The sequence below is a fragment of the Lycorma delicatula genome, chromosome 12 (assembly GCF_047948215.1).
Source record: "Lycorma delicatula isolate Av1 chromosome 12, ASM4794821v1, whole genome shotgun sequence".
Lineage (NCBI taxonomy): Eukaryota > Metazoa > Arthropoda > Insecta > Hemiptera > Fulgoridae > Lycorma > Lycorma delicatula.
The window spans coordinates 31153822-31169155 of record NC_134466.1 but is presented as its reverse complement, the minus strand read 5'-3'; the positions used below and the strand labels follow the sequence as shown (position 1 = coordinate 31169155).

The window sequence follows — 15334 nt, the reverse complement described above, 5'->3', positions numbered from 1 at the left end:
ACCATCGCAAGGTATTACTTCAAAGAATGAATGAGGCTCTATGAATGTTAATGAAGTGTAGTCTTGTACAATCTCAGGCCGACCATTCCTGAGATGTGTGCTGGGGTTTTGAAATTCAACCACCAAAGAACATGGCATCCATGATCTAGTATTCAAATCCATATAAAAGTAACTGCCTTTACTAGAATTTGAACCCAAGAACTCTTGATTTCAAAATCAGCTGATTTGCGATGAGTTAACCATCAGAACAGCCTGGTTGGCAAGATAAAACTTATTACCAGAATAATGATCACTACTGATAACAAAGTAATTTAAATATAAAAAGGGATTTAAAGCATACAAACGATTTATTAGTAAAGTTTTTGTTGTTATTTTGTAAAATATTCCCAGAAAAATAAATACAAAAATGAAGAACAAGAAAATAAAAAACAATCATACATTTACATATATGATGTGAGGTAATAAAACTGAAGATACTCATATCTGTATGAGCAGAATAACGAGATGAAGTAACAGACAAAGATAATTTAAAAAATATGTAAAGATAAAAATAAAGGAACTGTGGTATAGAAAAGCAGAATTTTGAGAAAAACCTTGTACTGGGTGGAAATTCTGTACAGGTTTACTTACTTAATGACTAACATAACAAGTATGGAAAAGTCAACTAGGATATTACCAGAAGTATTGAGAGTGGTGGAAAGCTTTTTCAAGGTGTTATATTTATCTTTTTTTTAAAACAGCATAACTGAAAAGTTCTCTAGAACCATGAACAGCTAAAATATCATGTACAAATTGTTGCAAATAGTTTTGAAAAATGAGTGAACTGAAGAGAATAGAGCTGTTTGCAAGCAGGTGAAATTAAATTTCTGAGGAATATTGCAGGAAAGACAAAAATGTACAAGGTAAAAAATACAAACATTTATAAAGATTTAGAAATGAATAATATGAGAGGTATTCCAATACAGTGAAATCAACTAATATAATATTCTATTTACTGTAGATGGGTGCATAAATTTATGGCTCTTCAATATCTATTAAAATCATAATATCTGTGATACATATAACATACCTGAGACAAGTACAAGAGTTACAGAGTTACAAGTGTCACAGAGTTGTTTTCTTTCACCATAATGATGTTCAATATAGAGCCAGTTCCTATGGCAAAGTTGTCTCACTTACAGACCAGAATAAAATCTGTATTTTAGTGAATTAGACAAGCTAATATACAACATATTTGGATGAGTGTAAAATGCAACAAGAATTCACTTCAATACTTCCTATCCCTAGTTAGCCTGGCATGGAACGCACATTATTGCTGGTAATAACTGTGCCATTCTTATTTATAACAGATTTGCTATATCAGGTCAGCTACAAAATAATTATGATTATAGCTCTTAATGTAAACAAAAATGATAATCCATAGATTTTATCTTGTGATTTATCAAATTACCAGGAAAATCAATGAAACTGGAAAGTGATTAAAGAGAAGGACATACACAAAAAGAATAAAGAACCAAATTGGAAATGTAAAAGAAAGGCATATCCTAGTATTATATGGAGTGATAAGAATAATGTCACAAGTGTCATACATACATATATATATATATATATATATATATATATATATATATATATATATATATATATATATATATATATATATATATATATGTGTGTGTGTGTGTGTGTGTGTGTGTGTGTGTGTGTGTGTGTGTGTGTGTGTGTATGTGTGTGTGTGAAAGTTCTTAATTCAAATTTAAGGTTGCAAGTCATGGACATTCACCATTTCCTCTTTGATAACATTTTCCATCTCTATTCTCTTTTTCAGAGGTTCATTTACACAATCTAATAAACTTCTCGGCCACTCTCTCTTTCTAGATTTTTTCTTATATAATTAAATTTATATATCATTTGCTGTTCTTCTGCTTGAGATATTCTCATAACCGAAAACATGTTCAATTTTTTCTGGTAGTGTTTTACATCTTCTCTTACTAAATTTCTTAATCAATCTCTTTTTATCTTTATTACTATTTTTCTTTTTTCCTTTAAAAAGAAATCTGTTGAGTCATCCGTAATTTATTGTCTTTACATCTTTTAGTCATCAAAAGCACTGAACTAAGTGTTAGAATATGCCACAGTAATTCATGAATGTTATCCTAATGTGTAAAGTGTATATATTACATTCTTGCCTGAATAAGACATTTACTTCTTTATCAGTAGAATAAAAAAACAGATTACATTAAACTGATATGTCCAAACATCCCGATGATTTTAAGTGAAATCAATTTTAGTTAAAAATACAAATATTTTATAGTTCATATGTTTCAGGAGTGACCTCAGTAAACTACGCATGGATCTTGGTCTTGGTATACCCAGAATTGAAGCAACTGGAAGTTATGATGTTAATGGCAATGTCCTGTTGTTTCCAGTTAGGAGTAAAGGAGATTTTTGGGCCTCATTTTGTATGTAAAAATTAATTTTTGAAAGCTTTATATGTATTATTGATCATTTCCACTGTTATCATTATTATTGTTATCAATCTCTATGTAGGAGTGATAGCATCTTTTTCTTTCATCTGAAAGGTTACGGGTTCGAATCCCAGTTAGGTTTAACATTTTTTGATATAATAAAAATATTCATTCACCCTATCAATAACTGCAGTTGGACCAAGTACCTGACATTACTTATAGAACAAAATAATCTATAATATTTAAAAATACTCTTAAAAAGGCAATTAATGATGTCAGAACTTTTCCAGCATTTATGCACAGCTTAAAATTTTATTAAGAATAAAGTTTTAAATTATTACATCTTAATTATTTATTAATAAAAATAAAATTAACAAGCATTCTAATGTGATATATTGAAGAGTAAAAATTCAAAAAACCTTTTAATAATAAGATAACAACAACAATAAAGATTGTGCTACGGCAATCTTTCTTAATACATTATGAAATGCATCTAAAGACTTTTCAATAGAACATTTTTTCAACATGCCAAAATTTATTCTACCACTGCGATAAATGTTGAAATAAACTATTTTTACCCTGATAAAACATCACTTACAAAAAAATTAAAAACTTATAACAGTAAAAAGTTAACAGAAATCTAACTTTTAATGGGGAGGGTGGGTTTATTTATTATGTTACCTAAAATTTTTGTAAGGATTGTAAATTCAACTAGTCTTTCCCAAATAAAGTATCAATTAAACAAAAAATTTAAATATATCACATAAATATAAACGATCAAAAGTTACATTAGGAGGGTTTATAATTAATTTTTTTTTTAAAACGCTCCTGTTTTCCATAGTAGTTATATAATATATATGAGCTAAACAATTTGCGTAAATAAAATGTTCATCAAAATTGTCTTTTCCTCGAGCCTGATTGTATCATGATTGAGATTAAACCATTCTTAAGATAGAAAACGTATGAACCAAAACCCACACATAGGCACATATAGAATTTTATAGCCATGATTTTATTAAACTTAGATTCAAAGACTCCCTTTTTCTGTTTAGCCTCGAGAACCACCGTAATGTATTCAGAGGACAAATGAGGATGATATGTATGAAAGTAAATGAAGTGTATAGTCCTGTACAGTCTCAGGTCGTCCATTCCTGAGATGTGTGGTTAATTGAAACCGAACCACTAAAGAACACTGGTATCCACGATTTAGTATTCAAATCCATAAAAAAGTAACTGTCTTTATTAGGATTTGAACCTTAGAACCCTCAACTTTGAAATCAGCTGATATGCAATGAAAAGTTCACCTCTAGACCAACCTGGTTGGTTAGACTCAAAGACTTCAAAATGATAAAAATATAAAAAAATTAGGTCACACATAATAATTTTTTGGCCAGAGGGATGAGCTTTATCTCTGTTATTTATTAGCCAAGATTTATTATTTTTGTCACAAGATAAGCCTTCCTAATCAATTATGAACAATCTCACTGTAGAGCTCAAATTGTAAATTTTAGAACAAAATAAGTTAAGTCTATCTGTTCAGAAAATTAATAGTTACTTATTCGTAATACATACCTAATGACTTTCTTTTTTAACCAATTCGTAATTTTGTTTAAATAACAATCCTTAAAATAGTACTGAATATTCTACATTAGAGATCATAAATCAGTAATCAACTATTCTCATCAATTTATAATCAAATGCCTAGATATTAAAACTAAGAAATTTGATCTTATTTTATTTTTTGAGTATGTAATCAACTAGGTCATTTTATGATAGAAGAACAGTTCAAAATAAAATTTCACTAGTGTCAACTTGTACACATTAAATGATGTAGATTGGATACATATTTGATCCTGCAATCCCATTTTTTGTTATGTATATGTTAATGTGGCATTAAAGTCTAATGTTATAATAACAACAAAATAAAAGAATTTGAAAAATCAATTTATCAATAAAAAAGTAAAACTTTTCTGTAATGGGTAAACATGAATAGGAAATACATCTTTAAGAGTTTATAAAATTTATACATATTTATATATATGAGTAAATTATGTAATTTTCATTAATATAACAAATTATTAAAAAAATGTTTTAATTACAGATCCATCCATATGCACGTTTTAACTGCATTAACATATCAGTAAGTATAGTTTTTTAACTTTTATTACTTGCCATTAATTTTTATTATTTCAGCTAATATCACTGGAATTGGTAAAATTTATGGTATCGAAGTGAAAAAAAATGGTGTAGTATTCATGAAAACTGAACGTCTTGGAATCGATTTCAAACTTGGTAAATCAAGATTCAAGATAAGAGATGTCCTGAATAATAATAATGTATTAGGTAAGTACACAAACATACTCATTAATTTTCATTATAAATAAATTTTTTGTTAAAAGAATAAGAGAGATCAAATAAAAATATATTTCTTGTTTTGTCCAATTAGTGTCCCGCCATGAATGGTTTTTTGTCTGTCATTAAACTGTCTAGCCTTCTTTCTTATCTTATGTTTTCATCATAAATATATTAATCTAATGATTAATCTTTGATTCCTTGCAATAAAAAAAAAAAATGTTTTGTAACATTGCATTTCATTCAACAGATCTCCTTCAAATATCTTAAACATTTGAAGTGTTATTAAAAAAAAAGAAGATAATCTGATTATTCCATAATGGCATCATAGCAAGCTAATAAATGAAAAATTCACACAGACACCAATAAAATGCTTTAATAGCTATATCTGTAAATAGGACTTACTTTCCAATTGAGCCTCATAATATTTATAGAAAAGTACATAATGAGTTTACAGAAAAATAGATAATGAGGTGGAAGGTGTACTACATAGAACCAGTTCATTTTTTAAAAAATGCAATGAGTACAAGGGAAGGTGTTTTGAATTACAAAATTAATGCTGAAAAAGAATGAAATTTCAAAGCAGCTTTCATGGATCATTATTAAATGATCTAGAATGGATTAAAATATTTAACTTGTAAGGAACATTAAGTTGAAACCTAAGAATAAAAGGAGTTTTTATAATATGATAAAAATGAACTTAAGATGAAACAGTTTCAGCGAGTTCAAATTCAAAAAGGGTTAAGGATTCAGAGATGATGTGTTTATCAATGTAGTTTTTTTTTTATGTAATAGTAGATTTAACAAGAATTTTCTTAAGAACAGATAACAATCAATATACCATGTAGTTTTCATAAAAGAAAATATCAATCAAAGTAAAATTCATTACAGAATTTTAGATATTTTCCATTTATAGGCAGTAATTTCAATCACAGAAATTGGTAAATGCATCTCTTGGTTGAAATTCTCAGAATTATGCTCTATAATGTTAAAAATGTAATTACATGTTCTAGTTATCAGTTAACTTATTTCTTTCTTTCTTTTTTTAAATTTATTTTTCATTTAAATTCACCAGGAAGATATGAATTCTACTATTATGTATTATTTTTTTTTTTTTTAAATCAGCATTATTGTGCTGCTGTACAATACATAGATACAACCAGATACACATAGACAAAATCATCTGTCAGCATTTACCTTATTACACTCCACAACATGTTTTATTAAAAATGTTTGGCTAATATGGGGAGTAAAAATGGATTTACACCAAAACAGAAGTAAAGGGTTTTCTAAAAGGATGCAACCCTAAGATTAAGAATATCATGCTTAGGTAAATTTTATTTCTCCCTACATGTCAATTGGCAACAGTGTACTCAAGGTTAGCAGCTTGTTACGGTTGAAATGTCCTTCTAAAGCACTAGTGCTACACCAGTGTAAATTTGTCCCTATTGTGTTAACTATGTCATTTTCCAAGGATGAAAATGTGTTTATTACTTACTGCACATATAATTCTTAGGAACAAGTGAAATGAGTTTCGGGTAAAATTCCACAATTCTTCAATCCTAATAAGTCAACAATGTCACATTTGATTAATAAATTTTGTGAAGCTGGGAATGTGGGTCGGAAAAACACAAGTTGATTACATTGGTCAGCAAAATTAAATTTTTTGCTTGTTAAAATTAGTGAATGGCTGATTCTTATAGTACTTTTTATGCTGATTTCATATATGTTAGTAGAATTTTTCTATCGAGTTCTTTTTCTAACTGAAATTTCTTTTCAAACAAAAAATGTATGGTGAACATAATATGACAATACATTACATGCATTTTGTACTCGCTTAAAAGCTATTTCTTCTGGATTTTCTGCTGTAATTTGCTGAAGGTAGATCCCTCTTTAGATTCCAACAGTAGTCAGCTAACATTTTTGGGTTCCATTTTCCATGGTATCATGTTTCCATTGTAGATATCTCCTGGTCAAAGTGTGCTACATGTTCATTACTGATAGCGCTGATATTGTTAGGGAAAAAATCCAAATCTGAATGTAAGAAACAGATTTTGAGTGACATGTTTCACACAAGTTCTTTGTCGTTTTGAAGGAGTTCACTAACAAGTTTTCTGTAGTTACTGGCCTTATGGTTTCCAAGGAAATTGTTTACCACATTTTTAAATGATTTCCATGCAGCAACCTCCAAGTCATTTAAACATTCTTCAGATGTCAGATTACTCATGAGTTTTCTTATTTGTGGTCCAACAAATATACCTTCGCTTATTTTAGCGTCGCTTATATTAGAGAATTTGTTTTTATAAACTGAAAGCCTGCACCATTATAATCCATTACATTAACAAAAGTTTTCAATGAAACTAGCTTAATATGTAAGATAAACTTTTTCTGGTTTTACTAATGCCTGACTAACAACATTCTTCTCTCCTACAGTCAGTATCTCTTTCTTTGGCCACTGCTCTTTTATATAATGGTTTTTACTATTCCTGCTGTCCTACTCGCACAAAAAACAACAGAACTTAGTGTATCCAAGTTTCAGCCCAAGTAAAAGGGCTATTACTTTCAGATTTCCACAATATGCAATAATATTTCTCATAGTGAATCCTGCACATTACAAGTTTCATATTTTCATAAGACTCCTTCCTGTGAACTGAGTATGCTAATGGTATTGATGGGTATTTATTTCCAATGTAAAGTACAACAGCTTTCAAACTAAGCTTTGACAAGTCAGTAAGAAGTCACCATTCACCATGATGGTGCATATGTCTCAAAGCTTCCAGTAACGAGTCCACATCATTAATATATTCAGTTTTCATACTGAGAGAAGAAAAGTTCAAATGCTGATTGTCTCATGGAAAACACTTATTTTAGTGCTTAGTTGTAAAACATGCCATCCTTTTAGTCATGATGCCAGTATTTCTGCTTCATTCTTTGATAAATTTATATCATGAACCAGATCAATTAATTCTGACTGATTAATTAAACGGGGTTCAGTATATCTATTTTCAAAAAAGTTTGGATCTCTTTCTTCATCGCTTGATAAATCACTACAAATTTGATATTTTCGTTTTCTAAGTTCCATGTTTCTGCTGGTACTGGAATTGGAAACTCTTGGCTATGTGCCACTGGCCACATGGCAGAGAGAATATCAGGGTATTTAATAGTACGTCTAGTTTTAGCTGTTATTCCAGATATCTTTATTACACAAAAATAACAATCTGTGGTGTGATCCTTCGGTTCTCTCTAAACCATTGAGATTACAAATGCATGTGATGAGATCTATTTAGCCAACCAGTCAAGAATGTTACACAAGAAGCACAGCAAATATGATCACCTAATTTACATCCAAAATACAGTTAATACGACTTTTTTTATAAGTAGAGTGATATTTCTTTTCTGAGACTTCAACATTACCTCACTATAGATGTAGCAGAAATTGTTTGGATTATGAATGCAACTGCAAGGCATTGTTAATACATTACAAAAATTAATATTGTTTAAAAATAAACACTTTATAAACACACTAATTTAATAAACACACAATTACTTTACTGAACAACATATACCTGCAAATACAAAAGCCAGCTACAAAACTAAATGTTACACACACAAAAACTCGCACTTGAATGAGATTTAAAAATACTTCTCTAGTCTGCAAGTAAGTAAATAAAGAACTGTAATAAATAAAGTTATTTAGTTGATGAATAATATAATAAAACACGTTCACAAAAAAATGCTATGCTTATGGAGTTCATGCATGATACTACCTGAAAATAAGAATGGTAGTTACAAAAAAAACTAAGCCTGGTAGAAGAATTTTGATTTCACATTTGAAATCAGCATAAAAAAATACTATAAGAATCAGTTATCAGTTATTCACTCTCATTTAACAAAATCATTGTTGATCAGTGTTATCATTGTTAAACAGTAGACGTTCTGGAAGATGTGAAAGAACGTTTGACTCGCTCACCCAGAAAATCGCTCATAAATTCATCTTCAAGGCCGGGCTTTCACTATCTAAATCTTTCAGGGCTACTAAAAAATTATAATTGCATGCTTATAGCATCGGTGTCGTTCAACAACTGAAAGAAATAGACCACGGAAAACGTTTACAGTATTATCGTCGGTTTCAATGACTTCTGTTGATGAGAACGGTATTGAAATTTTGGATCGTGCTTATTTCAGCGACGACACATGATTTTACTTGGATGTCTACATTAAGATTCAAAACTGCCAAATATAGAGTGCTGAAAATCCTCACACGTTTCATGAACAGCCGTTACACACACGTAAAGTTGGTGTTTGGTGTGCGATCTACCAGCGTCGTGTAATAGCGCCTTTATTTTTTGACAAATATGAAGATGGTGTGGTTGTTCGCAACCTAATCAAACAGTTTATTGTCGTGTTAGAATTACACGAACGAGAGTGTCGGTTCCAGCAGGATAACGCAACGAGTCATACTGCTAATGAAACCCTGGATATGTTTTTTGGGGAAATTTTTTGGCCATCATTTGATATCAAAAGAGTTGTAGCCTCTAAGATCTCCATATCATAGACCAGTAGACTTTTTTCTTTGAGGATATTTAAAAAGTGTAGTTTTTCAAACAATTCTCATAAACTTGACGAATTGAAGGCTAACATTGAAAGTGAGATTTCAAACATTACAGAGCAAACATTACAGAAAGTGGCTGCAAATATTATGAAACGTGTTCGAACCTGCATCGGGGTCCCAGGAAATCATTTTGAACATCTATTGTAAAATTATTAAAGGTAATTTCAAAATTGTATAAGTATTTTATTAACATTAATATTTTCGTAATAAATTCATGTCGTCAAACAAAGAGGTTGCGTAGTTTTTGAAACACTCTTTAGAAGTATAGGGATACTGTCATCTACATTGACAACCGTTTGGTTTTTTCAAAAGCAAATATTATAAAGCACACTTTTTATGCAAAAGTCTACAGAAAATGAAGTCTTGTGTCAGTTGTGTCACAGGCAGCTTCTTAAACCAAATATAATTCATTCACATTCCAGCAGCAGCACAAAAAGAGTAATTTAGCAGGGTAAGATCTTGTTAACATAATTAATATAATGGAGAAGAAGAATTAAGGAACAGAGATGTTTAGAAGAAATGATAATCTAAATTCAAAGGAACTGCACTACAAAACAAACTACTATACCCGGAATACGAGTATTGTCAAAACCTCCTAAAGGTAAATTACACTACAAATTCACTGGGGGATCGGGGCTTTTTACTGGAATGGGAGCAACAATTTTACATTGATGAGCTTATATATCCAACAAAAATGTATTTTCATCCATCTGAGAACACAAATGTTCCTAAAGGAACAACTGTACCAATCCCTGGAATGTGTGAAATGAGGCTGTAATGAACTAAATGATAAACTATTCAGTCAGACCCCTCCATTAAAAGAGTATGATTAAAAAGGCACATTTACACTTTTTACTTACTTGTACGAAGTAAAAGAAGTATTGAAATCACGAAAAATTTTGGTTTTCAGATTTCAACGGAAATAACCATTTTGACCATCCCTGACTCCATTTTGACTAGACATCTGTATGTACGTATGTGCGTATGTGTCTCGCACAACGCAAAAACGATTAGCCGTAGAATGTTGAAATTTTAGATTTATCACTGTTGTAACATCTAGTTGTGCACCTCCCCTTTACATTGCAATCAACTAGACCAAAATGTCTGAGAAAGCCCAACATCCAAAAATTTGGATCTTGGACTTTTTCTTAACTGCAATAATAAGCCCTTACTGAGAGCTTTTTAAGGATATATCATAACTCTACTTATTTTCATTGGTTCCAGAGTTATAGACAAATAAAATTTTAATTAATGAAATATTTGGATCTCACAATAGACAAATAAAATTTTAATTAATGAAATATTTGGATCTCACAAAGAGAGATACATTGGTTCAAATCTGACTTCATATATATATATTTTTTTAAACTTTTTTTTAATTCAAATATATTGATTTATTAATAATAATTATTAATCTCCGATTGAAAAAAGATATGAAAAATGTCAGAAGTTATTAGTGAAATAAAATTTTAGGTACTTTTCATTTTAATTCAAAAATGTTTACTTTATTTTTTATTATTAAATTGATTATTAATAAATCAATATATTTAAATAAAAAAAAAAAAAGTTTAAAAAAATATATGTATATGAAATCGAATACAAATCGATGTGTGCATGGTTTGATCTGATACATTCACACTTACCACAAAACTACTTGAGTGACGTGAAACAAATTAATATATAAACTAATATAAAATGCTGATACGAACACCACAAAAAAAATGTGATGCAATGTGGTGTCTGCCACAATACAATTGTGTAACTGTCCACTTTATTAAAGAATTGGAGGATTGTATGTCACTTTCAAATGAAATAAGTTTAAATGAAGTGCAGAAAAAATGTGTATATGTAATTTAATAGGCGTATAAGGAAGTCATATAGTGTCCACATCAGATTTTTTAATGTAATTGTAGAAAAATCTTAGATTTAAACCAAATTTTCGTTTTATATTTATTTTTAAATACAAACATTAATTTTTAGTATATACAAACAGAATTAAACAACATTTTATTTATTATGCTATTTTTACATTTAGGTGAAGCAATGAGTCAATTTTTAAATCAAAACGCCAATGAAATTATTGAAGAAATGAAACCAGCGGCAGCACAAGCAATCAGCAGGCATTTTAAAAGTTTTCTAAATGGAGCATTTTTACAAATACCGCTACAAGTTTGGTTAAGAGATGCCGTATAATTAATTGCTATACAAAAAAGGAAAATTTTTTTTATTATTATTTGTACAAGTAAATATAATAATTTTAACAATATTTTATTATTGTTATTATTATATTATGTTCACTTTTTTTTATATAAATAAAAATAATATTTATAAATATATTTATATTAAAAACAAAGAAAATAAACAAATGTGAAAATAAATTTTATATTAGATGATATAAAAAACTTAATGATGAGTTACATAATTGTTGTGTTAAATAATGTTTTAGATAATAATTTAAAAAACAGAAGAAACAAATAATAAACATTATTTATAAACACACATATTTATTATAATAAAACTACTATAAAAATTAGGTATAACAAAATAAGAAATACAATGCTGTAATAAACACAACAAATTAAAACAGAGCCACTACATCTAACTCACTCCTATACCAATTTACATGTTAACTACAAATTTCAATTTACGAATTAGCTTTAATCAGATATTAAGATTTAATAATTAATTTTTAAATTTACTGTTAATAATAAATGTATAAACTTAAATAGTATCAACTCTTAATGAACTTCATATTTGTATAAGAAAAGTAGGACAAGCTTTTCCAGTAGGCGACTAAGCCAACAACAAGCTTGTAGACTGCAGAGATCCAATAAGCAAAATCACCACTCCACTATGGAAGTGGTAACAAAATGGTGCCAGGATGGCAATGGTAACAAACCCCCATGCTAGGTTAATGAAAAAAAGGTTCAAGGATAAGAATAACAGAAGGTATGTGGGACATATGAAAGTCCACAGGTACAGCTCCTTCAAGAGAATTTGATGATATCTTGTCCACTAGTAAACTACACCAAATACCATTAGATTAATAAGCCAACTGGATTTACATTTCATCATTGTAACAGAAAGAGAATTGCAGCAGAAAACCTGCATTAAAAGAGATATTATACCATAAGTCTTTTTTTTTAATTTTCAGAATTAAATATTGTAATGATACAAAAAGCAAAATTTTAGGATTTATAAAACAAAAATTGACAGTAAATGAATTTTATGAAATATACAAAATTTATATAAATATTTCACAAAGAGGAGTATCATACACCTTTATTGGCAGTAAACACTCTATTTTCAATTTATTGTATTGACCTTTGTTTACTTGTGGCTTTATTTAAGTTGGGCCAGATTTATTTTAAAATAAATTCTTTAATCAACAAATCAATCCAGTATTGTAATCAAAATGTTTTTAATAGATTTCTTTAAAAAATTTTCAAACACTCTTGTTACCATATATTAATTCATTGTTTCAGAAGTTTGTAATTTTAAATAATTTTCACAGCATGGACAAAAACATAAGAAAAAAAATTTACCATTGTCGCAAAAAAGTAGTCTTTTTTAAGCATATAATAAAATATAAAACCTTTTGCCAAACAAAATTAATGTTTACAAAAAAATAGGAAATTTACAGCAAAACTACCATCATTATTGAAAAAATAAACCAGTTACCGATATTTATAACTAGGGGGGGGGGGAGAACAGAGAGACAAATTCATTTGTTATTATTACATATTCATTACAAAGCATTATAAATCCTGCCCGAAAAAAATCCTTTGAATTTGGAGAATTCCTTTTTACATAAATCTCTTTTAATCCATCACAGTATTTAAATTATAGAAATATAAATTTTTCTTCAAATATCTCAATAAAAATAAATTATAAACTGTTGAAACTGGCAATTTGGTGTCCATTTCAAAAATTCACTACAATTCAGTTTAATCAAATAACCAGCCAGTATATAATTTGATATAACTTTTTTCTATGGCTGTATTATGATGTTTGAATTACGCAGCTGAATGATATGGTTATACGATGTATGATATGGCTGTATGAAATGGTGTTCAACCAATCAAAAGCCTACTCTTTTCAATCACTGACCAATCAGAAGAGGATATTGTTTAATGTATAATCTGTTTTTTACTTTGATTGATTAGTAGCAAGCAGAGGTTAATTTGAAAATACATCGGTAACTAAGTTTCTATATTGCACTGTTTATCTTTTTGTTAATTATGTCAGATTCTAAGGAAAAATTCTTTCTGAGGAAGAAACACTGATCAGTATTAAAGAAAAGGCAGAACATATAATTAATAACCTATTGTCACAGTAATGTATTGTTTAATGTATATTTAAAAAAATTAAAAAAATATATTCTGTAAACAATGTATTCTAACACTGTTTTAAATTAATAATGCCAATATTTTCTCAGCTATAGCAAAAATACGGTATGCAACTCTCTACAATGGCCATTAATGCACTCATGTGAAGTTTTCGAGTTACCAAGGCTCCTATCATAACTTATTTTGTACTTGTGCAATAATGGCTATCATTATAGGCTCGTTGCATAATTCTGTATTATGGAATGTATGTAATGAGTTGAATAACCATGGAAAATAGCTGAATTCGTATTTGGAACAGTAACATAACATAATGAACACATCTAAATATTCGTTAACTACTTCATTTGTTGTGTTCAAATAGAACATTTGAACACAACAACAAATGACATAAAAGTAAAAATAGATGATTTTAGATTATTAAAGTAATTGAGTCTTTAGTTTTATTTTCAAACATAACAATTCTGTTTCTATTTACAAAAAAAAAAAAAAATTAAATGCTGATATTCTATATATTTTGTGACTTGTTTTAGTGTCGTATGTGAAATTTCTGCCAGATCAGTAGGAAAATAAAATACAAAAAGCCAATTAAAGATTTAAATCTGTTTGCCAGGACATTAAATTTGTACTTTAATTATGCGCAAAAAATAAAATACAAACATGAATTTTAGACTTCATTACTGCTATAATGTACAATAAAATATATATTTTATATAAAGTGACTAAGCTGTAATATTCTAAGAACATTCTTATAAGTGTTCCTATATGAACATACAAAACTTTTAATGTATTTAAACGTCTTGCACTTTAAAAACAACTGCATTTTAAAATAACTCACAAGAATAAATGTAGGTTGACGTGTGTAAAATATCTGATAGTGTTTTTATATCACACCTGCTGACAGACAAAATAGGGAGAGATCTTTGTGTGACTTGATTCTTATATATATGCTTTTGTTGGAAGGTCAAGCTCTACCGATCCACCCATTAGTACCAAGCTAGAAGCAAATTATCCACTTCAGTGGATTAATGAATTCAGGATCTGCCTAACTTTTTGCTTACTCTGTATATGAGGTTTCAAAAATAACAAAAGTAAATAAAATTCTAATATCTTGAATATCATACCAAACATACAATGCTGTGTTTTTTGTGCTTGCACTCTTCAGCACAATGAGTATCATATTTAACAGACCCAAAGAGTACTCTGTCAAAGCATCAAAAACTTTTCAAATACTGGAAAAATAAAAGTCTGCATTCTTATGTAAAATAATGTATCTTTAAAATATTAATAAAGGCATTATTTAAAAAACTATTCAAAGAAACTCTTCGGCATCCCTAATTTAATAACTTTTTAAGAAAAAAAGACCAGATCTGATTTTGAATGCAATCAAACACAAAAATAAATATTCTCAATTTTCTCCAACAAAAATTTCCAGTAGGAAAACATATGTAATACCATTATTTTAGTTAAGAATAACTGTCAAGTAGTAACTAAAAATAAAATAAAAAGTTTCTCTGAATGTGTTTTTCATCTTTCATTTATCCTTTTTTATTTAT

At 28.7% G+C, this 15334-nt stretch overlaps 1 protein-coding gene across 1 annotated transcript in view; it reads left to right on the top strand.

Moving 5' to 3' along the window:
* LOC142333384 (protein takeout-like) overlaps nt 1-11625 on the top strand; it is a 31645-nt gene extending 20020 nt beyond the window's left edge. Inside the window, exons 4-6 of the mRNA XM_075380406.1 lie at nt 2329-2462; nt 4662-4811; nt 11468-11625. Coding sequence (XP_075236521.1) covers nt 2329-2462; nt 4662-4811; nt 11468-11625 — 442 coding nt within the window. The remainder of the gene's footprint in view (nt 1-2328; nt 2463-4661; nt 4812-11467) is intronic.
* The last annotated feature ends 3709 nt before the right edge of the window (nt 11626-15334 follow it).